At 38.4% G+C, this 23,378-nt stretch overlaps 2 protein-coding genes across 7 annotated transcripts in view; one reads left to right on the top strand and one right to left on the bottom strand.

The window, feature by feature from the left end:
• Window positions 1-30: 30 nt before the first annotated feature.
• RBM48 (RNA binding motif protein 48) lies at window positions 31-5,700 on the bottom strand. 4 transcript variants are annotated; one of them, XM_075492818.1, is made up of 5 exons: window positions 5,021-5,206; window positions 3,098-3,288; window positions 2,822-2,967; window positions 1,336-1,865; window positions 31-290 (listed from the first exon to the last, which is right to left on the bottom strand). In XM_075492818.1, the coding sequence occupies exons 1-5, from the start codon at window positions 5,147-5,149 to the stop codon at window positions 204-206; spliced, it is 1,083 nt and encodes a 360-aa protein (XP_075348933.1). In that variant the 5' UTR covers window positions 5,150-5,206; the 3' UTR covers window positions 31-203. The 4 variants fall into 4 exon arrangements, with proteins under 4 accessions (XP_075348933.1, XP_075348930.1, XP_075348932.1 ...); XM_075492815.1 differs by having other exon boundaries at window positions 5,131-5,172; XM_075492817.1 differs by lacking the exon at window positions 5,021-5,206 and adding an exon at window positions 5,607-5,700 and having other exon boundaries at window positions 32-290.
• PEX1 (peroxisomal biogenesis factor 1) overlaps window positions 4,663-23,378 on the top strand; it is a 29,179-nt gene continuing 10,463 nt past the window's right edge. The window contains exons 1-13 of one of the 3 annotated variants that reach the window (XM_075492814.1): window positions 4,663-4,766; window positions 8,840-8,983; window positions 10,432-10,515; window positions 10,758-10,872; window positions 10,962-11,734; window positions 13,202-13,321; window positions 15,470-15,593; window positions 15,876-15,985; window positions 17,300-17,400; window positions 18,670-18,802; window positions 19,543-19,639; window positions 20,760-20,930; window positions 22,354-22,508. In XM_075492814.1, the coding sequence (XP_075348929.1) occupies window positions 8,891-8,983; window positions 10,432-10,515; window positions 10,758-10,872; window positions 10,962-11,734; window positions 13,202-13,321; window positions 15,470-15,593; window positions 15,876-15,985; window positions 17,300-17,400; window positions 18,670-18,802; window positions 19,543-19,639; window positions 20,760-20,930; window positions 22,354-22,508 (2,076 nt within the window). In that variant the 5' untranslated portion in view covers window positions 4,663-4,766; window positions 8,840-8,890. Of the gene's footprint in view, window positions 4,767-5,414; window positions 5,642-6,035; window positions 6,160-8,839; window positions 8,984-10,431; window positions 10,516-10,757; window positions 10,873-10,961; window positions 11,735-13,201; window positions 13,322-15,469; window positions 15,594-15,875; window positions 15,986-17,299; window positions 17,401-18,669; window positions 18,803-19,542; window positions 19,640-20,759; window positions 20,931-22,353; window positions 22,509-23,378 lie in introns of those variants that run through there. The other 2 variants (XM_075492812.1, XM_075492813.1) reach the window with 2 other exon arrangements.

The raw sequence follows: 23,378 nt of genomic DNA, 5'->3' as shown, positions 1-23,378 counted from the left end.
ATAGTATGAGGTACACAGGACAAGATTGCAACAATAATATATTATACTGGTTTGTTCATTCCAAGAAACAAATTGATACAATTTTTGACAGGGAATTGCTTGGAAATACAGTATAAAATAGTTTTATTTTTAACATAAAAAAATAAGTATTTTAAATTATATCCTTTACAAAAAGGACTGTTGGAAGATGGTGCCAGCAGTATCTATATTCTTCTTCTCTGCTTTACAAGTGGTTTGGCTGAGCTATGCTCTGGCTTTTCCACAGATGTTCTTGAAACAGAATCTGCTACCTAAATTGGGGGGAGAAAAAATCTTAGTAAACTGTAACCACTCCTTTTTTATGCTAGTTTTAGAGTAAGGCCATGTCTCCAATATTTGAGTATTGGGAGGGATGTATTACTATAATCACACTTGTATTGAATTTTCCTGCAGGAAAAGGGAAAAAGTTAACACCAAAGGCAGCATTAAACACAAGAGGTAAAACTAGAAAACAGAAGTGTTAGCAGTACTATTTTTGTATTTTAACCACACAAACCAATTTCAGATACTCAATGATAGAGTGTTACATCTCTTATCACCCCTCTCCCTATCAGAGCTGTTCTCAAAGTAAGGTGTAGTATGCTTTTTAAACTCTGGTATTCCAGGAAGAAGAGGGAAGGGAAAGGAAAAACATTGTGTTTTCACACATATTTTAGAAATGTATTTAATGTAAGGGGTACTTATGTATCAAGTTGACTGGAGATAAGCTCTTTCAAATCAGTCTAGTTAGTCATAGTCAAGGGAGCTTTTTCATATCTTAATTTAAATGGAAACATATATCAGGAGTGTTTGACCTGCTAATTGATTAATATCCTCCATAAAAGGTTATATAGGTTAAGACATGCTTCTCAGCATGGTTCTGTACATCTTTTAATGCCATAAGTAGTGTTGGAGTTTTACATTGAACTCTGACTTCGTTATTTTTCACTGCCTTTCAATCAGAAACCAGATACAAGTACCACACTGGAGTCAGCAGGACTACCTCCAAAGTTGTTATGCCTGCCCACATGGGGAAAAAAAAAAAAAAAAGTGTCATTTACTAAAAATCATTTAGGACCATGCACTGACATTTATACTTGCTGAAGTTTAGTGTAAGAGGTATGGAGTAGAATGGCCTGCAATATTCTGCATTATGAAAGAGTTAAGTAGTAAGAACACTAGCTTTAAGTGGCAAATAAACTGGTAATACTGAATAAATGTTGAATTAAGTTATCTTAGGGTCTCTATTTTTATGGATAACAAGCACATCATATATATGTTTGAAAATGAAAATATCAGAACTTTCAGAATCCATACCTCTTTCAGTTTATTTCGAATTAATGTAGCAGAAGCATTCAATGAATCATCATCCATATCCACTTTAGGTATTTCTGGTAGCTGTGGACCAATAATGACTTCAGTATAGTCTGCACTTGTTCCAATGAGGGAAAACTTGTTACCTTCTTCTCTCTTCCTCTTACGTTCTTGCAGGTGAGTTGTACGAGGCATAAACCTATCAATTCCATTATCAATTGGAACTATTCTTTGCTGTATTAAAGGAGTTGGTGGAGTACATCTTCCCGGCTGTACATTTAGAGTTAGGGATGTGCTTTGACCAGAGTACTCAGAATTTTCAGCACAATTGTCATCATACTGGGGAAGCGTCAACAGGCTCTGATTATGATTCCCAGATGGATATCCTGTGTTTTGGGATACCCTGTGAGAACTTGTAAAGCAGGATGTGTCCCAGTTACCAGTTGTACATGACCCTGGTGTACTCCACGGACAGTCAGAGTTCTTTGAGACAGTCTTCTCAGGCCCCTCTACTTTCTTTAACACAAAGCAATCTTTAAAACAACAAAAAAGTAGCTTCACTATTTCATGTCATTATTAGTTCTAACACATAAGAAAAAACATTTAATACAATTACAGAAGCAATACCAGTGATACTTCATTCCCAGCCACCTTTCTGTGATTCTTTTTTCCTAAGGGGCACCTTTCAAACTAAACTTTTTCAGCCTAGTCCCTCTGCTGGTTTGTGAGGAATGCCTGAGCAGAATTATTTCAGCAGTTTTGAGAACATGAGGAAAATATTTCTAATGTTGCAAATCCATGATTTTTACCTCCAGTTATGATTTCAAGAAGGATAGGCTGTCTTGCAACATTAAAAACACCCAGGTGTTTTGATGTTAAAATCAGTGTGTTTACTCCCTTTAAATATCCTCATGCAATGAATAATGATATCAAAGTACATAAGCACAAGAAAGGAGAAGCCTGTGCTTGGCCATTTGCTTATTTCTCAGCTTGCCCAGCCTTCAGTGCTGCCTGGGAACTCTGCAGTACAGTAGCCTTTGTAAACCCAGTCCGTTCTTAGCATTCCTCCAGTGTCGATATGTATGCTGGAGAAATTTTTTGTTGAAGGTTCTGGTATAGTCACCTTTCTTACAAACTCTCCCTTTGGGCATGCCTGAACAAGCTGGAACAAGAGTGAAAAGATGATCCCAAATTTCCTGCCAGTGCTTGAAATTTCTGATAACATTTTGAAAACAAAACAAAAAGAGAAGGAAATACTTCATTATTAAAGCTTAAGCATTTCTTTATTTTAGTCTTCACCAGAAGTGGAAAGTTGCTTTGAAAAGGATACAGCCCTCTAAATATTGAAAGATGTCTCCATTCTGCTGCAAACGTACTTAAAATGCATCTTCAAAACAGCCAGATACCAAGCATTTTCTTTAATGGGCACTTTAACCAAAACCCCACCCACCACTGAAGTTAGATATTAAGAGAAAATGTAATTACAAACCTCTTTGATTTGTTGCTTTTGCTATATACTTCCTTCTATCCTGCAACTTCTCCCTAGTTTCTTGGACTGTTTCAAATTCTGGAGCGTAGCAAACATGCAGCAAACTACCAAAGAAACTTCGTTCATCCATTTTTTTCTTGGCCACCCTGAGGGGAATTACATTGTATTGGCAAAACTGAGGATTTTACTTCAACTCTCTAGAATCTTAAGAGATTGTAAATAAAGAAGGTGTAAAAGATTAAGACAGCAAGAGGCAGATATTGCCCTGTCCAATACCTTGCACATTGCAGTTTTTGGAATTTTATAAGATAAACTTCAGTAAATTGCTCTGCTGGATATTCATCTAGAGCATGATACTCTTCAATGGCACCATATAATGCAAATTGTTCAACTAATTCCTTCATAACACCTAATGCAGGAACTCCTTGTATTAGTAAGTAACGAGATTCCAAGTTGATAGTATAAACCTGTGGAAAAAAAAATAATAACAGAGTATTCTAAAATGTTCACATTATTGCTTTACTGCAAAAGTAAGGAATTTTCTCTGTGTTTTCTGTTGTTCCTCAAATCCTCTGAGGATGCTGAAAATCCCTCTGTACTCTATTTTTACTTTGGACTCCTGCAGGAGCAGTAAGTGCAGAGTTATCTGAGACCTCTTCATCACCGAGCAGGAACTGAACTCAAGCTTCTTACTCAAAAGTAGAACACAAATTAAGAGTTGACTCTTCTGCACCAGGTCAGAGTACTGCCATTTGCTGACTAAAATCTCAAAGTCTCTGGCCAATTTCCTTGCAAGACTGACTAGTAACCAGTTAACATGAGGCACTGTCAAAATAAAGGAAACACCACTGTAAAACCTGTCTTGTTTACAGGCAGAGAGGCTATGCAGGTAAAATGCAGGAAGGAAAAAAAAAGTACCACGATTTCTTGGGGCAGATCATGTGTGCGCAAAGCTGACCCCCACCTCCTCGCTACAGTGATCAAACAGCATATGTTTTTAAGACAGACAGGTACAAGTAAGATGCTGAGAGAAGCAACGTCTTCCCCCGCAGGTTAAAAACCAAACAAAGTACTCTTTTCTGCTTTGTGTAATGACTGTCGCATAACACAGACTCTAAGGAAAGTTCTGTGACAGATCATAACATACAACAGGTAGCCAAACCACAAGATCAAAGGGAATTCATTCTGATTTGTTAAAAAAACATTTAGATTGCATGAGCTACACATCCTTCTCAAAAACCAGCAAATGCAGGACAAAGAGGGAACCACTCGGGTAACCAGCCCTCAAACGTCCATCATAAAAGATACTCTCTGCAAATAGGTCACACAAATTGTTCTTGTGATGGCAGCTTACTCCTACCTGCTCTCTTTCTGACATCAGCCCTAGAAGGTGCCTTTACAGCACACTGTACGTTAAGTGCACACATAAAAAGCAAATCCAGCATTTTTGCTGCTGCAACGAGAAGTTCTTGCTATGCAACAGGCAAGGCCCACGATGCGTGGCCTTCCCCTCGTCCCCCCAGGAGCTGCTGGACACCAGAGCTTAAGTACAAAAGCAGCCTGGTGCAAACGAGGCCTGCCGGGTCCAGTGGCACCGCGTACCCAACTGCGTGTTGGCTAACAACAGCAACACCCAGCTCCGCAAGTCTCCTTGCGCTGCTCTTAACCATTAGGTTTATATTTTGCACACAACTAGCCTACTTGTGCTACATGCGTTTCTAAGTGATTAATTTCCTAAATGCAACGTGGGAGTCACTAGATTTACCAGACCGAACTCCAGCTATTCCTTCCGGTGTTACTGCCTGCCTGAGCCCACGCCCCGATGCACCTCAGCAGCAAGGAGAGAAGAAGAGGAACCGGGAAACATCCAGAAGGCGACAAGTACTAATAAAAGCGACCAGGCGGCGACGCAGCTGCAGCTGGAGGAACGCGGGGAGCTCGGCTGGTGAGCCCCCTCTCCCCGAGAAGCCGCGGCCAATAATCCCGGCCGCGAGCCGGGCTCCTGCAGCCCCGCCCGCAGCCCGCTCCAGCGCCGCCCGCCAGCACCGAGGACGCGGCGCTCCGGGACCGGGGCCGCCCCGCTCGGGTCCCGCACGGGCAGATCCGCGCCGCGGCCCCGCCAGCAGCCCCCGGCCGCCCCCCCAGGGGAAGCGGCCCTACCACGGGCCCCGGCCCGCGGAAGGCCCAGGCCGGTCCCACCTTCACGGCGCGCGGCCTCCGCCCTTCCCGGTACTTGGCGCGCGACTCGCAGACCCCCAGCTGCGCGTGGTGCTTGCAGGCATCGCCCAGCCCGCCGCCGCCGGTACTACTGCTGCCGCCGGCCGCCATCTTCCCATCACCCGCCGCGCCCGGCCTAGGCAGCTCTAGCTGCTTGCCGAGAGAACAGCCAATCACGCAACGGACAGAACTCTCATTGGCTCCTACTGAAGCGGAAATCGATGGTGTCGATAAACCAGACAGAAAGAACCGAAGCCCTCGATAGAGAAGCCAATCAGAGGCAGGGAATGGGTATATGCCGCGCCCGCATTGGCCGCAAGTGGGTCATACCATTGTCTCGGGGGTGACAGGGGGGAGAAGGGGGGATTTCGGGAAGGCCTGGCTCGCCCGCCTCCGAGTAGGCAGCTCTCTGCGAGGGCGGAGCGGGCGCGCAGTGGCGCCGGGCTGCGGGGCCCGGCCCGGCCGGCCGCCGGCATGTGGGGCAGCGGCAATCCCGGCGGAGGGGGAGCTGGAGCCGCCGCGGTGACGGTCGTCCTGAGCAGGACCCGGGACTGCTTCCTGCACTTGCCTCCCGTGCTGGCCTCTCGCCTCCGCCTGCAGCAGGTACCGGGTCGGCTCCACTCGGGGCCTGGGCGGAGGGATGCCTCAGTCAGAGAGGATTGTGGGAGAGCACCGTCTTCCCCCCCCTCCCCGGCATCCCGTTGCTATGGTGACACGAAGAACCCTCCTCCCTCCCGTCACGCGTCAGCCCTCCCCGCCGCGGTGTCGCTATGGTGACAGAGCGCGCGAGCCTCCCCACGCAGGTGGGGGACCCCCTCACGGAGACGCAGCTGCTGTGTGGCCATAGCAACGGGCAGCCCCGCCCCTTGGCCCCGCGGCGCCTCACAGCGGGACCCCCTGCGCCGCCCCCGCCGCTCTGGTGGCCGGGCCCCGCGGCAGCGGCCGCGGTTTGCCATCCCTTCTTCTTAATAAAATGCGGAAACGACCGGAATTTCTCTCCCAACGCAGTCTTGCACTGTTGGCATCTGCGTCGCTCTCAGTAGCGTGTGTTTTATACCAGTTTTCACAGTAACTCGCCAGCATTACCTGAATAAGGTGTAAATGAATCTTTAAGGTAGGAGGTAAGTTGGTGAATCCAAGCAGAGTCGTAATTCTTGGTGTACATAAATCTGTCACTATATATTCCTGTATAGAAAGGGACTCCTGTCGTGCAAAGTCCTATTAAGTGCATGGATCAGTTGCAGGAAGCGCACCTTAGAGTTTAAATAACACCTCACACATGAAAACACGAGCAAGGCCTGCGTGCATCCCCTGTGCGAGGAACATGAGAATTAAGCATCTGATAGCAGGACAGGATGAAAAATGGCAAGAATGAGTGGGTGAAGAGGAGGAGATGGGAGCGAAGCTCGGGAGTGGAGATGGCGGCCGCAGTCCTGGCAAAGCACCTCTCGGCCAGGCTGGCCTCACCCAGCGTGTGTAACCTGCTAGTTTCCCAAGGCCAAAAAAGGACATTTCACAAAAGCAAAATCATCTGGACTTGTAAAAACCTGCTCTTTTTTCTTTGGGGTAGTAGAAGGAGGTTGGTGGTGTTGCAAGAAATCCGGTATAAATGTTAGCTTCATTTTTCCTACGGTTTCTAGATGTTTTACAAATTTGCTGGCAAGAGAGAGGAAAAAGGAGTGTAATTGCTTTGAAGTCTTGTAGCGTCATTCTGTACATAGTTGGTTATGGTGGGCTCCTGCTTTTACTTAAAATGATCTGCAAAATGAAAGTATATAATCTCTGAAATCTTGATAGAAATAGCATATTAAATGCAAACTCTTGAATAAAAATGTTAAAACGGGGATAAATAATTATGTTAAGAGATTACACTGAGTAAATCATATAAAAACTTAAATGGAATTGAAAGCTAAATCTAATTGCAGAAGGTATTAGATAAGTGGGTGATAAAATGGTTTATGGAAGTCAACGTTGTGTGAAGATTAAGACACTCGGGGAGAGGCTTTATCTGTGTGAATACAGGGAAGAGCTGTAAATTAAATATTACATTTGGTAAAAGGATCTTGGAAACATTGTAGATATCGTTATCCCACAAGTGTGAGGTTGTTTACCCAGTTTGCGAGATGCCGGTATACACACAGGGCAGAAGTATTTTATTTCATGTCTGCGCAGAGATGGGTGCTAGGTGGTAGCTCCACAAAGCTAGCACAAAGTTCAGTCATACAGGTACAGTATTTATACAGTCTAGTTATGCATATGCATAAGTAATTACACAAAGCAGTTTTCTATTGCTCTACATTTCTCTTATTTCAACTTAAAGCTACAGTGCTACTTTAATATTCTGTGCATGCTCAAAGGTGAGGGGTCTCTGCTTGGGCCAGGGTCTCCAGCTCGAGGGCTGTGACTTTTAGTATTATAATGAGGATAGTTCGTGTGAGGGTGCTTCTTATCACACTTCTACTAGTTGTTTCAGATAGTTCCCAAAACATCTTAATTAGCTTACATATTTCTCCAGGTTGTGCTTTACTCCCAAGGACAGTAATTCTTGTTTAGACGTTCAGCTTTCCAGCCTGAATCCGCCTTATCAACTTTACGTAAGCCCTGGCCTTCCTCCAGCTCCTGTTAGACTATGCTGTTAGACTACAATTACCCCCTTATAGACTATGAGACTTTTCTTCATGGTCCTCATATCTCTCATTATTAGTTCTCATTAATAACTTGTGCAATTAGTCATCTAACACATTTTAAGGCACAACTAACAACAATACAGATTATTATCGTGATGAGTACTATTATAATTATCGTTTGAAGTAAACTTACCAACCATCCAGTTAGGGAGAATCCAAAGTGGTTTGAATGAAATGAAAATGTTTTCAGAGTTTACCAAAAAGTCAAATAATATTTAAAATTATTAGGATACAGTTGAGAACAAAACAGAAACATCACTATGTTAACAAGTAAATCTGTGGTATATCTACAGTGTACATTGTCTTGGTCACTTGATTTTCATAAAAATAGTAATTTTGTGAAAAAAAAAATACAGAAAATGTCAGTTGAGTGATACAATGTAGGATATAATCTCTTTATATGGAAACTGACTGAATATATTAAGATTCTTCAGTTTGGAATCGGAATAGCTGAGCGGTTCTGAAACAGATTGATAAAATCACTTTGGTCTGAGTTTGTGTGACTTGTGACTTAGTTTACACATTCCCCAGCTCATGAGAGCACTCTTGGAGTCCATGCGAATGTTAAAATGCATGTGAAGTTTAAGCATATGCTTATGTTTCTTCCTCATTTGGGAAACAGAAATATGGAGATTATACATTTCTGTAATACAGAAATGCATTTATCAGTTTCTGTAAGTTATACATTTCTGTAATATATTTGTTTGATAGAGTATATTACAGAAGGGAAGAGGAATTATTTCCCTTACTTAAAAATAGTCCATAAAAATTAAAAGCTGTTTAAAAATTGAAACCAACATGCACTTCTATGTTGAGAGTTGTGCAGATAGGTAACATGGAGAAGAATTCTAAGGAAGGTCTTGGTTATTAAGAAGTTGGTCAGTCTGTCACAATTAAAAAAAAAAATCTGTCATTGCTAACAGAAACACCATTTACTAACATGTAAACACTGCAAGTTATTGTTAGGGAATATTAATTAAAATAGGGCATGTAAAATCCAGAAAATATTTTTCATTCCTTTGATCTCTCTAATCAAATACAGTTTAGGTTGACTAATAGTCATCTTATTTAGCTTGTTTGGTGTTAATTTATTTTATTTCTTTGAAACTCATAGGGCCAAGCTGTGAAAGTATCCTGTGGTCATCAGCCTATATTTTTGAGCTGGATGGAAATCAGGCATCGAGGTCACCAAGGTGAAAATATTGCAGAGATTAACAGACATTTAGCAGAGAAACTTGGCATTACAGATGGAGAACAGGTTTGAAATGCAATCTTTTTTTCTTATTTAAATAAAGAGTGTATTGCAAGATACCTGAAAAAGTATTAATGTACAAGTTAGCTATGAACTTCTTGTTTCATGTATTTAGACAGTTACTTCATTTATATCTGCTCATAGGAGAAAGTAATCATCATGAAACGTCTCAAACATGAAAAGATTTGCTCATTAAATCATAGAAATCATTAAATCAATAGAAATGTATTACCCTACACAGTGTTACTGTGTAGTATATTCATATCTGCCTATTCTCTCATATAGAAAATCTTATTCAGCGTAACAGAAGACATCAAAGAATGTGGCTCAAAGCAGTGTATTATCTTACCTTGTTTACTTTTTTAGCATATTCTGTCTAGAAATGATGTATATATTTGCAGAACTTTACAATTTACTAGTTCAGTGGCAAGGTAACTACCCTTTTTTGTTCTAGCAATTAATAGCCTTCAACAGAAAAACAATTGACAAAGGAAACCTAAGAAAACCTCACCCAGCTGTTGCCTGGAAATAATCATCTGTACAATCAAATGAATAAATGAATAATTAGGTAGTTTCACCATTGTTTTGCATTCAGGAATTGCATGTTTGCTGTGTTTCATAATAACGTGCTCTTCTATTTACCATGTTGGGGAAAAGATATTCCTCTCAACTTTTGCTTCAAACTGAGGACCTAGAGGAATTTAAAATCAATTATTACTTTTATAAAAGCTGACCTGAAATAAATCTCTCAGAGGACAGGTAACTAGTTTTATCTCAAGAGAAATTTAATGACATTTATTTTGAAATGTATGACATGATGTTGTTTGAAAATTGTTACTTTTTGTCAAATGGAACCTTTAGTAAAAATTAACTTTTGAAATATATGTTTAATGCTTTCTGGAAAGCCTAAGCCACAATAGCTTTTATCATTCCGCCTGGTACACAGGACCTTAAAACTGTTCTGTGGAAGTGGGGCTGCTTCCTGTGAAACCATTCGTAAAGGAGCTGATTTTGCTTTTGTATTGTACTTTTTCCTCATTTCTTCATCTGTTTCTGCCTTATCTAAATTTGTGCACAATTTGATGATTTTTTTCAGCATTCTAGAGTCCAGGACATTTAAAAATAAAAATTAAAAAATGCAAAGACAGTTATGTGATCAATATGCATTAAAAATTGATTGTTTGTTGTCAGCTGATAAAGCTCTTGATGCTTTTCACATTCCCTTCCGTTCACAGTGCGTTGAAGTCCCCAGGCATGCCCAATGCAATCCATTTCCAATATGTTGAACATCCATTTTCTGCTTATGAACTACCTAGTGTCATTAAGAAGATGTATGTTCAAAGTAGTGAAAATGTATCATGAAAGAGATGTCAGTTTTCTAGTTGAATTAAAGACGGAGCTTTTCTGTGTTTAAATATAAGAAAAATATTTTGAAATGGTGTTACTTTTGCCAGGTATTTCTTGAACCCTGTTCCTACGTCTCCTCCTGTCAGCAAGTAGAAGTGGAACCACTCTCAACAGATGATTGGGAAATTCTGGTAATAAAACCTTTTGCCCTGTTCACATCCTTTTCTTACAGATAACAGAGATTTTTACACAAGCAGTTTTTTGCACAATGCCCCATTCTTTTCAGCCCCTAAGGAAACACTAAATGTGGTGGGGTTTAATTGTATTTTATATTTCAAATGGTGTTTTAGAAAGAGACATAGAGTTTTTATCTTCAAACAAATGTTAAAAATGTATGCAGTATTTAGTTCATAATGATATCACATTTTCCCAGGAACTGCATGCTTCCTCTCTTGAAAAACATCTTCTTGACCAGATTCGAGTAGTGTTTCCAAAAGCCATCTTTCCTGTATGGGTTGAACAGCACACTCACGTTTACATCAAAATCGGTAAGCAACAGTGAAGGTTCATGTGGCACCTTGAGTAAGCTGTTTTGCAAGAGTGGATGCGTTCATTGACCTGCTTTGTTCATACTCAGGTACACTTACGCCAGCAGCCCCCTATGGGAGATTAGAGCCGTGCACGGAGCTTCTGATACTTCCCAAAACACGCGAACTTGAGGAAAATATCACCAGCACGCCTTCCACAGAAAGTGACATCTTGCTCAAAAGTTTTGTGAAAAATAACATGGAGCAAGAAGAAACAGTAAAGGATCCTTTTGCCAAACAACCTTACTTAAAGCCAGGAGTCCTTGAACAGAGTAAGGCTGATGCAAACATGACATTTGACTCAAACGTTCTCCCAAATATATGGAATTTCATAGGGAGCATTTTCTCTCATACATCTGAGCAGAAACAAAAGACTTTGTGTGATAAAGATGAAATGAGCACCTTCAAAGACAAGCTGCTGAACCTAATTCACATGGATTCCATTTTTAGAGTATGTCAGTCCCAGCCTCCCAGCGTACAGAATGCGTCTGCCACTCACGCATTTCTGAAATGCAATGCTATTCATGTTTTTCCATGGAATTTAGAATTTATTGATTTGGATCCAAATCCTGTAGTATCTTATGGGAAAATTAATGAGCTGCTTTCCCCAAGACAGCGTCATCAAGAAGCAAAGCAAAATCTGCCATTTGAAAAGCAAAAGCATTTGACTAGTACGCAAGACAAAAATCATTCTAATTCTAATAGCAGTCAAGCATCCAGTGAGGGATCTGTTGTTCAAATCGTTTGGAACGGATTTGAAGACCTAAAGAGTGTCATAGAGTATGGCCACAGTGGGGAAGCCCTACATGCTGGAAGAGTTTGGGTCAGTTTGAGCACACTATCTTTTGGACTTTTTGTTGGATAATATTTTCTATTGGATAATTGTGGAACTGGCTAATTAACATGCAGGTTTGGGATATAGACTTTGTGTTAAGCTCTCAAGCAGAGTATGCTAGAACCAAGTAATATTTACTAGAGCTGTGCTTTGCTAAGCTGTCTCATTCTGGACTATGCTATTTAGCATCATCCTCAAAGATGTACGGTGTACTCTGGGTTTCTGCACCCTTAGCATTTTTGCACCAAATGGGGAAAATTCTTCAGTGTTTCTGGAGGGAATGCATGCTTTCTTCAAAATTTGTTGGTAGCCACTGCATACATGAGAATGTGAAAGTATCTACTTACATACATTCAGTACTGCATAATGAGATTCTTTTCATCAGTTATCACCTTAAAATGTGCTTTGGACTCTAGGTGTCCTTAAACTGTAAAGTAATGGGATCACATATCCTAGTGCTACACGATGTTTGCAGGTGCTTTTATGTACTCTTTAAAATAAATCTTAACAAAAATAATATCAAATAACTAGCTTTTATATAATTTAAACTATTTTAGTTTTTATATACTATTTTGCAAGGTGCCACAAGTCCGAGTGTGCAGACAGTGATATTTCAGCTTATTCTGATAGAACTACAGCCTGCTTATGTTCTTTCTTTCCTGGAAGCACATGTGGGATCAGCAAAAATAGATAAAATGCACTCCAAATTACCATTTGACTATTTTGACATAATATACTTCTCACCATTCACTTATTTTTTTGTTGAGAATGAGAGCAAGAGCCTGCAGTGGTTGTTCCCACTAAATCTTTTGAAGGACGTAACAATGTTCCAAATGCCAACAACCATAAAGTCTTTCAGACTTAATAAACATTCATGAGATGTTTTCAATTTGGATATACATTTAAAATAGCACAGAATATTTGAAAACTAGTTTCCTTTTTAAAGGGGTAAACTGACTAGTACAATTCAGGGAAACTGGATTTTCTCTCTCTGTGCTGCAGATGTGCTTAGTTCTGATCAGTATAACGGCCTATTTATATTTACCTGCCCATGTAAAATTAATTTTAATCAGCAAATGAAAGTAGAGTTGTTGTTTTTCTCCTATACTAAAAGCATGCTTACAACGTTCTAAGAATTCCTCCTAATTCTTCTTTTTCAACCTTTTGATTTTTATTTAAAGAAGTTAGTAGATGGTCAGCTATAGTGAGCACTTTCACAAATAGGATTAAAGTCAATTAGAAGTGTGCGTGAGGGAACAAGATTTGGATACCACTATCCATTTTATGGTTTCTGTCTTAATTCTCTTGCAGATTACAACCAATAAACAGATCGATGATCAAATGTAGAGGTTCTGTTAGTGATGAAGAAACTGATGTTGTACTATATATGCAATGTTATAACTGTTTTACTTTCTGATATTTCATTTTTATTTGCTTTTATTTTAAATATTTCAGATTCCAGATGGTCTGAGAAAAAAACTACGTATCAAAATACATTCAACAGTCCGAATTAAGTCAGTTGAATCTACTCCTAAAATTCCTGTATCTCTTAGACTGCAACCCAAACAGAACTTAGTGAGTTGATATTCTTGGTCACATACTTGTTCGTATATTGGATACTGATAATGTTGCTCTAGTCAAGGTTGGGGTTTTTTCAATGTTTATTTGTTTTCATTTGTTAGATGATAGTTTAGAAGTTGTTATCATGACATCATTCCAAGGAATTTGGAATGATGATATGACATCCTTCCAAAGGAATTTCTTTTTTGAATAATTCCTTGCTTTTTCTTTTTACTATGTAAGTCATTTAAATTAAGATGCTATGATCCATATAAACAAGGCTTATCTAGTAATACTATTTTGTATTTTGATCAATGATACTGTAAACATCAAGCCATTGAATTTTGTTTTGCACTTGGTAAATATTTCAAATAGTTTGGCATGTTATCTGTAACAATTTCCTATTTAAAGGAACTGGCAGAGGTCACAGAGGGTAGAGGAAGTAGAACTTCTGAATTTTAACTCCTAGTTTCCTGAAGCTATTAGAGGAATGCTGTATAGTACCTTTTAAATCGTAGGGTCTACAATTATTCTCAAATTGTGAACATTTCTGACGCCTTTCTTATTAAAAAAGATGTTGACATCAGGAAGGAGAAGTGGCATTGGTAGGGAAAAGATGCATTTTCTGTTTAATTAGGTCTCAGACATAAACAATTGCTGTCAAAATAGCAACAATAATCGATAATAATTTTGCATCAGACCCTCATCTGCAGTACATTAATACTGGTTCCAACCTAGCAAATATTAAGTGTGTACATTTAGCTCTATAAAAACAAAACCAAAAAAGAATCATAGAGTTAAAGAGGAAATACCCATTTTAAGTCTTCTGGGAGAAGGCATGCTTACACTCTTCAAACATTGCAGTGCCCAGTGGATTTCCTAAGAAAGACAATTGCAGTAAAATTATTATAATTTTTTATGTGCTGTTTAGGTTTTTGCTTCCTTTTAATGTTTATATTTTTTTCCCCTCATGCTAAAGATTTAATTTTCTAGACTTATATCATTGAATCCCTCTGTTTTCCTGTAAGTGAGACATATCCAGTCTTCTGAGTGAGCATCTGTGACAGTAAGAACATGCTTTGTACCAGTTCTCACAGTCTGTCAGATGTAGCTCTGGAATGACTTATTTCTTGATAATATACCTTATGCTTGTTTCTGTGCAACACTGGACTGATTATTTCCCATGTTAGCTGCCCCTCAAAACTTTAAATACAGCACTTCCCATCATAGCAGGGCTTATACATGGTTTGTTCTTTATCCCCGATATTCTATTTTGGTTTCTTACCTACAGAGGAATCGTTGAACTGCATTATTATTTTTTTTTATATTGGAGTTAGAAGAGTATTCTGTCAGTAATTTGCTAAAATTGTACAAAGTAGTTATGTGTACTTTTATGTGTTTTAAATACAGATTTCTCCCTTTCTTTCTAATTCAGTTGAGGATTTTTTAGTTCTTGGAACAAACCAGACAAACACAGAAAGAAATATGACAGTAACTTTCATTTCCCTTTCTGAACACTGCTTCCATGATCTCGGTTGATTCCCCCTTTTTTAGACAGGAATTACGCTTCTGTGATTAGGAACTCAGCCAAGATGTATGTGATCTAGACTCAATTTCTTTTCCTATTCCATTTATCTAGGTGATCTGGGATAAGTTGTTTGATCTCTTTGCCTGCCTGTTGAAGTTTGTTGTTGGTGCCCCTGATCTAGATGAGCTCAGGCTTCTTTGTGTAGGAAGCAGAGTATACAGGGAAGAGAGGGGTGTAATGAGCACCTGAAATAAGTCACAGGTCAATATTGGTGCGTATCTTGAGTGCTCTTTCAAACCCAGGAGCTGAGTAGTGCTCTTGGATCTGGCAACACAGATAAGTAAAAGAAGGATAAAAGCTTTTCCTTGTCCTCACATCAAAGATAAAATCTTTAGGGGTTGTGGAAGATCCAACTGTTGCCGTAGCAAGGGCTAGACCCATGTTTTCCATAGAGCAGTTGATAGAAATGGTGTTTGTTGGCGAAACGTTATTTTCTATATAAATAAAACTGTTATATCTTCTTCCATCTGTCTGCTACCATAAGAGAAACAAATGCCTCATGCCTGGGAAGAAAACAGTTTTACTTTGTAATACCTTGTTTTGTTTAATTTCCCTCTTTCTTTTTTCCTAATTAGCATAAAGATATACATGAAGATGATGTTAAATCTGCTTTCAGTTCTTGGCTGCAAGATTCTGCTACTGATGATCTCCCATGGATGATGACAAGCACAGACTGTATACATCTGTCTGTTAAAGAAGGTAAGCAATATACTGTCCTGTGCTGTAGCTGTCTTAACTGTCCATTATGGAATTAACTTGGGCAATGTGCCATTTAATCTCTGTATACGCCACTTAATGTAACATATCTCTTTACACTGAAACTGTAAGCATGAATTATGCTTTAATAATTATTAACCGTTTTTATTCTTTCATTTTGGATTATATTGTAGTAATTCAAAATACACTAATCTGTATCATCTTGTGAGGAATAAAAATTGAATTTATTTGGAATTTTAATAGCTGTTCCTTGGGTTTTTACAGGAATGGAGGAGTTTTTCCTTAGTATAGTGCATCCTACGCACATTGAAGAAAATAAGTCTGAGAATATTTTTATACTGAGTCCCAGTTTGCTGCAAAAGACTAATATACAAGTAAATATCACATAGTATCAGGTATCAAGTAATTTAAATTGTTATATTTGGTTAAAAATATATTACATTTTATATATAACGTATTTTGGTTTCCCTTTTTAAATAAATAATGTCAGTCTGTTCATTAAATTAAATATCTGCATTCTTTATATGTTATTTTATAGCCTCAGCATTGGTGAGATTCCAGGCATGCCACACGAGTTACTGAATTTCATAGTCTATATTAAATTCTCAGAAAAATCAATTAGAGCAGAGGAAAGTCAGTACTGTCCAAGTTGGAACATACTATTCTTATACTTAGTTGTTCTTTCCCTTAATACCTAAACCACTGTAAAATCACTTCACAGTATATCTGGCAGGAACGGTAGCTTGTTCTGACAAAGATGAGACATATTTCCCATTCAGACCTACCAAGCTCACACTGCCTTCTCGTTTATATAGTTTCTGTGCTTCTTCAGTCTTTCCTTTCTCAGGAGAATAAATATTTCTATTTAATATTAGGATTACTGTTTCCATTAGTAATTCTGGTTGAACCAGTGCCCACTACTCCAGGTTTATGGTTACAGGAGTGGGATAACATTTTTTCATTTTTAAACTGATACAGTTAAATTAAGGTGTCCTGTTTTGGCTCTTCAGAATAGATTTTTTTTCTGCAAAATTTAGGATTCCTGTTCAAAAAAAAGTAAAGAGCTTTATTTGTATTGCTAATAGAGAAGTACAAGAAGACTTCTACAAATCGTGCTAGTGACTGGTACTAAGATGAAAGGGTTAAATGCTTTTCTTAATAGCAATGTCAGCATCTCCTACCAGCCTGTTCCTATCTGTGAACCTCTCTGTTAGCCCTGTTTGCCTGCCCAGCTTTCCATACTAGCTCCCCGGTGAGCTAGACTGAAAGATTCATGTGCCTGAAAAAAACCAGGTGTTTTGTCAGGTTACTTTTCACCCAGATCAGACTCCTGGTCTGATTCACTACCTTGCCTCACAAGTGCTCGTGCCAGCACAACAGGGGAGGGCACAGGACAAGAAACAGTTAGTTACAGGTAGGGAAAGAGATGATGAGCTGCACAGTCTGGTATAACCAGCACTTGGCCTAACATCTAATCACAGGTTGTTACATCATTGTAAACCCTGGATTGTATTTTGGAAATAGTTGTATCAATGCCATTTTACCAACGCAATGGTAAGCACAATAAGCTTCAGCAAAGCATACATGCAACATTTTCTTTACACAATTCCAAAAATGGCTAGGTACTTCTATACCCTTCTTCTGTAGTTATATTTAATGTAAAGTACTAACTCTTTCCTTTGTTATAGGTTCTTTTACATCCTCTAACTAGAAAAGTTGATGGTGACAGCCAGCCACCTATGTGTGATACAGACAGGAACCTTCCTTACCACAAACTAAACGATTTAGGGTGAGACATTTTCATAGTAGAAAATACGGGAGGGAATGGGAATGGGAATTAAAAAAAAAAAGAATATTGGTGGAAATATTTTTTTTAAAACTAAGCCAGAGCTAAAAAAACCTCTGCATCTTTTGGCTCCTGTCAGGTTCAGACTTTATCCTAGTGTATGTAGATGGTTAATTTTGTCCTCTGAATAGTCTTGCTGAAGTGAACAGAAAACTTCACATGACTAAAGGTACTCGTGTACTGAAAAGTTCACTGTCTCTTGACAATAGGATGGGAGGTCTCAGAAATACTGATAGTTCAGTGACTCTTGCTGTGCTTCTAAGTGGTATGAAACAGACCTCTGTGTAGCAGTAAGGGATACTGGGGTTGTTGGAGGTTTTTTTTAGCTGGGGCAAACTGAGGCAACTGAGGATATTATGTTGAAGAGGGAATAGGAACTGATCTAGGGGTAGTGTGGTAGGGATGGGATATGGTAGGAATAGAGTAGAGTAGGGTAGAATAGAATAGAATATTTCCGTTGGAAGGGACATACAGTGATTGTCTAGTCCAACTGCCTGACCACTTCAGGGCTGACCAAAAGTTAAAGCTTATTATTAAGGGCATTGTCCAAATGCTTGTTAAACACTTGAGAGGCTTGGGGCATCAACCAGCTCTCTAGGAAGCCTGTTCCCAGGGGTAGGGGTATTAGAAACGAGGATTCATTTGTTCATTCCATTTCTCCTGGAACAACACTTTTTGTTTAAAGTTGAAATACAAAACTGATAGCCTTGCTGTTTGTGGACCTGAAAGGAGCACTGTTGTGTCGAAAGTTACAGCGATTTAGGACCAGTGAAGGACAAGGATGCCTTCAAATGCACTATGTGCTGCGTTTCTGAAAAGGCTGAGAAGTTTTCTGACCCAGGCATGCTCCATGTTTTACCAATTTGTTACATTCCTTAGTAGGTTGTTACTCAGACACTCAAATAGATGAAGCCCCAAAATATGGTTAGCTCTTATCTTCCGAGACCTGCCTCATGGTAGGGTGGTGTAGAATGACTAGATAACCCTTCCATGTGGGGGTGTTTTGCAATGTCTGTCCATGTTCCCTGTGTCACCAGTGCAAAATAAAGATGCTGTCTCTTCAAATTGAATTGTCTTTAGCTTTTACCTTGAAAAGGTGAGGTACGTTGAAATGTGTCAGCATTGAAACTTCACCCTACTGCAAGCTATTACTATTTACATCATGTGTATGGATGCTACCCTAGGCCATTTATTGTTTTATTTGCTCTGCAGAGGAGTGGACAAATTAGGAACATCTTCCTTTGAGCATATAAGCCACAGTCTTCTGGGTCGTCCTTTATCTCAAAAGCTGGCTACTATTGCTGTGGGACTGCGAAGTGGAGGGGTGCTTCTCACAGGAGGAAAGGTACACACTTCACTACTCTCTACTTGGAAACCCTCCCGGATTGTTTTCTGTAGTTACAAAACTGTTCTCGTTAGTTTTCTTTGATACGATGTGAATTCCAAAGAATTAAAGAACAAGCTAAAAAAGAGCAGTTAACTGAACAGAGTTAATTCAGTAAAACATTATATTATATATATGTATCTACATTATATGCACACTTCATCAATATATATTCATATTTCATGCATATATATATAATACAAGTTTTAAAGATAACTACCAATTCGATTTCAATTTGTTCTTTTAGGGGATTAATCTACTTCGTGTTTATAGTATAATAAACACTTCTTGTCTCGGAAATATTTGAATGAAAATAAACATATAGTGTTTTCTCCTCTGTTATAACACAGAATGGCAGTGGAGTTGATACTCTTGTTTTCCTGTTGCCTCTTATGGTGATCCATTTAATACCATATTCCACTGAAACTAACAGATGTCTTAACACTGAACTCAATGGAATCAGAACACTATCTGAAGTGGATGTATCCACTCTGAATTTGTTTATACTTGTTTCACTCTAGGGCTTTGGTCTCTACCAAGTGATATAAAGGCAGAATACATATATACTTTTGGTGAGGATTAAAATCAGTGTGCGTACAGCTTTCCCAGCTTGTTAACTGGTGTATACTGTGACAAAAACTCCACAGAAACAGCAGGAAATAGTTCTGTCAATTTACATTAGCTCACATTTATTTTTGTAGGGAAGTGGAAAGTCAACATTAGCAAAGGCCATCTGCAAAGAAGCATTCGATAGACTGGATGCTCATGTGGAAGTAATTGATTGTAAATCTTTAAGAGGTATGATAATTTTTTTTTTTTAATTTCAAACATTTGCTGTATGATGAATATAATAATACATAATAATGTATGTATTATGATATTTAGTCTGAATAATTTTTCTAGTATTATTACTGCTTTTTCAAGGGTATTTGATGCCCCGCAATGAGCATCTTTAACAGTCTGATGAAAGTACAGCTGCCTAAGCTTATTTCACACTTTTATCAGTTTCTGTCCCACGTACCACCACCAAATTCAAACCATGCTTGCCATGCTTATTTCTAATTGTTACAAAATAGGAAGAAGCTGCAAGCTGAACTGTGTGTCTTTTCAGCAGTGCTAGCTGAAACAAATGTCATGTTAACCAATTATAAGTATTAAAGGGTACCTGTATTACGCGGTGAAAAGATGACACAGACACCAAAGAAGGATCGAACAACGAGCTGAAACCTGATTTATGATGGCATATTTACTAACCTAGTGTATGTTGGCAATAGTCATCTAACACTCATTATTATAGATGATGATAAGATGAATCCCTAGGTTTTGTGAGTTCAAAATAAGTATTTTGTGCCAAAGATGGAAGAGGACAAAAAAGGCTTTTTTTACTGTTTCATTCACTGGCTTTCCCAAATAGTCTTGGTGTTACAGAGGCAGAGAATACGCAACTGTTTTCTTACAGAGCCCTTATACTGCATGGCTGTACTCTTTTTGCTTAAGTCCCTACTAAGCTCCTTGCTCCAGAGAAAAAGGGAAAGATTAATAAAAAGCAAGATCCTTCGCTCTGAAAAATTCTTCCAATTGCAGGACTCTTTGTAGCTAATTTAGAGTGCTGCTGATACTGCTCTGTTTTTAACTGTCTAGAAATTAGACCTGTAGACTTCTATAGTGGTTAGTGAAAGATGAGTAATGTCATTTTAGGACAGGTGGATCCTTCTAGTACTTTTTTGACAGAAGATGTGGACTCTTTTCTTTACTGACTGTTGACTCTGGTTTAATCTTGGTACCTGGATTTATAGGAGTAAAGTTAAGCTACACAAGTCAAAATTGTAGTATTATGTAGCATTGTGAGCAAGATGTAGTCAGTCTGCTGATTTTTTTCCTGATATGTTTTGTCATTAAAATTGTATTTCTGTTTTAGGAAAAAGATTAGTAAGCATAAGGAAAAATGTGGAAGAAGCTTTTTTAGAGGCAGCATGGAGACAACCATCCATTCTTCTGATGGATGATCTTGATCACATTGTTGGAGTACCTTCTACACCAGAGCATGAGAACAGCCCTGAAACTGTTCAAAGCAATAGACTTGCTTATGGTAATACCGTGCTACCTGTGTCTGAATAAAAATGTAATGCAACTTAGACTTTCTTGCCCCTGAATCGTACTGTCCTACCTGGACAATTCTGTCTGTATCATTATTGCCTCTGGACCATGTGGTACTCCATGGAAGGGGTTCACAGATTATGGTATGTAGACCATTTGTGGACTGCTAGCTGAATCAAAATAGTCCACTCTGGAGCTTGGAGTAGTCATTGCCAATGGTACGTACACCACCGCTGCTGATGGGAATGCCTGTTGTCAGTACCACTACCAGTGGGAGAGGCTTCTCAGTTCCTTTTTATATTGTTCATGCACTCAAATACATTGCAATTGTTTACAAATTACAGATTAATCTTTAACTGATTATAATTGATAAGATCAATATTATAATTGACAGATCATTAAAATTGATCCTGTTTTCCATAATTATTATTTATAATTACAGAGATATATACATTTGATACTTATTGATATTTAGAACCAACTTCTTTTAGCTGAATACTAACTTCTTTATCATCCTACTTGGTATACTTTGTAGAACTTCTATTTTATTTTACAATGCAACAATCCACAGATTTTAAAAATAAGATTATCAATTGTAGTTTGACATCCTGTATGCAGTTCCTTTTTATTCCCTAAAATCTAGGCAGTGATAAGTTGCAAAATAAAATTAAATTATCAAGATTAATATCTTTATTTTTTTAGCTATATTCAACTCTGTTCATGTAAAAATCAAGCCATAGCAAAAAATATCTTCCATTTCTTAGTTCAGTTTGAGGGAGTTAGCATAATTTTTTATTAAATTACTTTTGAAGTTCAGAAAATGTTACTATAATTTCTTTTTTAAAAAATGTGCACTTAAGTTACTTGCAGAATTGTTTGTGTTTCTTATTACTTTATTTACAGGTATAATGCATACAACACAGGTTTAGAGTTTTAAAGATTATTCTTTGAAGACCTATCTTGCATCCATAATTTCTTTGTCTTTCATATATTATTTTTTCCTAGATTGCTTATTTTCCAGGCTTAGCATCTATTTTTATTCTTATAACTTTCCCTTTTTTGTTTGCATGGAGGGAATAATATTTCTAAAACAGGGATCATAGCACACACACAAAAAAATCACATTTAATATCCCGTGGTAGACATCATCAGTGATGGTACAAATTTAGCTTTTAAAGAGCACTTCTGATGGCATTTTATTAATGGAATGTACTGTCCTAGAAAAAATAACTATACATCTTTTATTTTTTTAATTTTAAAAAAAGCCTGTAAACATGGGAATAAAACAAATCTATAATAAGATGTTACATTTTGAGTGCCCTAATGCTGCTCTCCAGTACAGTAGAAATGTCTATTATGAAATGCAGAATCTTTTGTTATTTTGCAATTCATGGAGCAATGTCTTATGTGTTTAGTTTTGAAAGATCTGATAAAAGAAGTTATTTCCATGGGGAGTTTGATTGCATTAATTGCCACAAGTCAGTCTGAACATTCCCTACATCCTTCCCTGGTTTCAGCACAAGGAACTCACATATTTCAGTGCTTCAAATGTATCCGATCTCCAGATCAGGTAAATTCAGGTATTTATTCACTTAGTTAAAATGTTGTTTGCCTTCCCATGTTGTTTGCCTTCCCTGCAGCCTCAAATACAATACTGGAACAGCTGCAAAAATAGTAGCTTACACCTGAAGATGAGAAAAAAAATCTGGAAATCTTAGAAGTTTTTTCATGATACTTCAATACCTCAGAACTTACATCTGTCATTATAAAGTTTTAAAAAAATAAAAGTAATCCAGTGACAACTCCCAGTTGGCCCCGTTCTCCTTATCTTCAGTGGCGAGAGAAGGGTGTATTCAGAGGACATTTCAGTTCAACGTAAAACAAGTCAGGTTGTCTAACGTAGGTGAGATATGTATGTCTCCTTGTTACCTGTAAGGGGATTCTGGAGGACCAGCTTTGAAAAAACATGTGTCACTACAGTTAGGTAAATGAGATTAAACTTAAGTGTGTTTTTTCACTGCTTAGAGGAATAAGTATGTCCCTAGAACATGTATTTTAAAAATATTATTAAAACTGAATGTTAATTTTAGGGGAAGGTTTTGGTTTGTTTTTCTGTATTAATTATATCCCTCTACTTTTGAATATAGTCCATTTTGAAAAGTAAAAAGGGTAGAGGGAAGAATAAACAGTATAACTTCATTGCAGGAGAAAGCAGCACTTTGTACCTGTGCATGCCCTAATGGCATGACACAGACATGGAAACTTGTTTGTATTTAACACGAGTTGTTCCTGCCTGCTTGTCTTCTGTCACAGGTTAGCAATTAAAGGACACTGAGGAGGGGATTCTGTGTTAGATACAACGTAGCTTTCTCCCACTTCCTGCAAGTCTGCCTTTATCATTTTTAATACTAATACATGGATAAGGTTGAGACATCACTGG

This window comes from Mycteria americana, chromosome 2 (genome assembly GCF_035582795.1).
Source record: "Mycteria americana isolate JAX WOST 10 ecotype Jacksonville Zoo and Gardens chromosome 2, USCA_MyAme_1.0, whole genome shotgun sequence".
Lineage (NCBI taxonomy): Eukaryota > Metazoa > Chordata > Aves > Ciconiiformes > Ciconiidae > Mycteria > Mycteria americana.
Note: the sequence above shows the minus strand (reverse complement) of the source record. Positions and strands in the feature narration are given on the sequence as shown.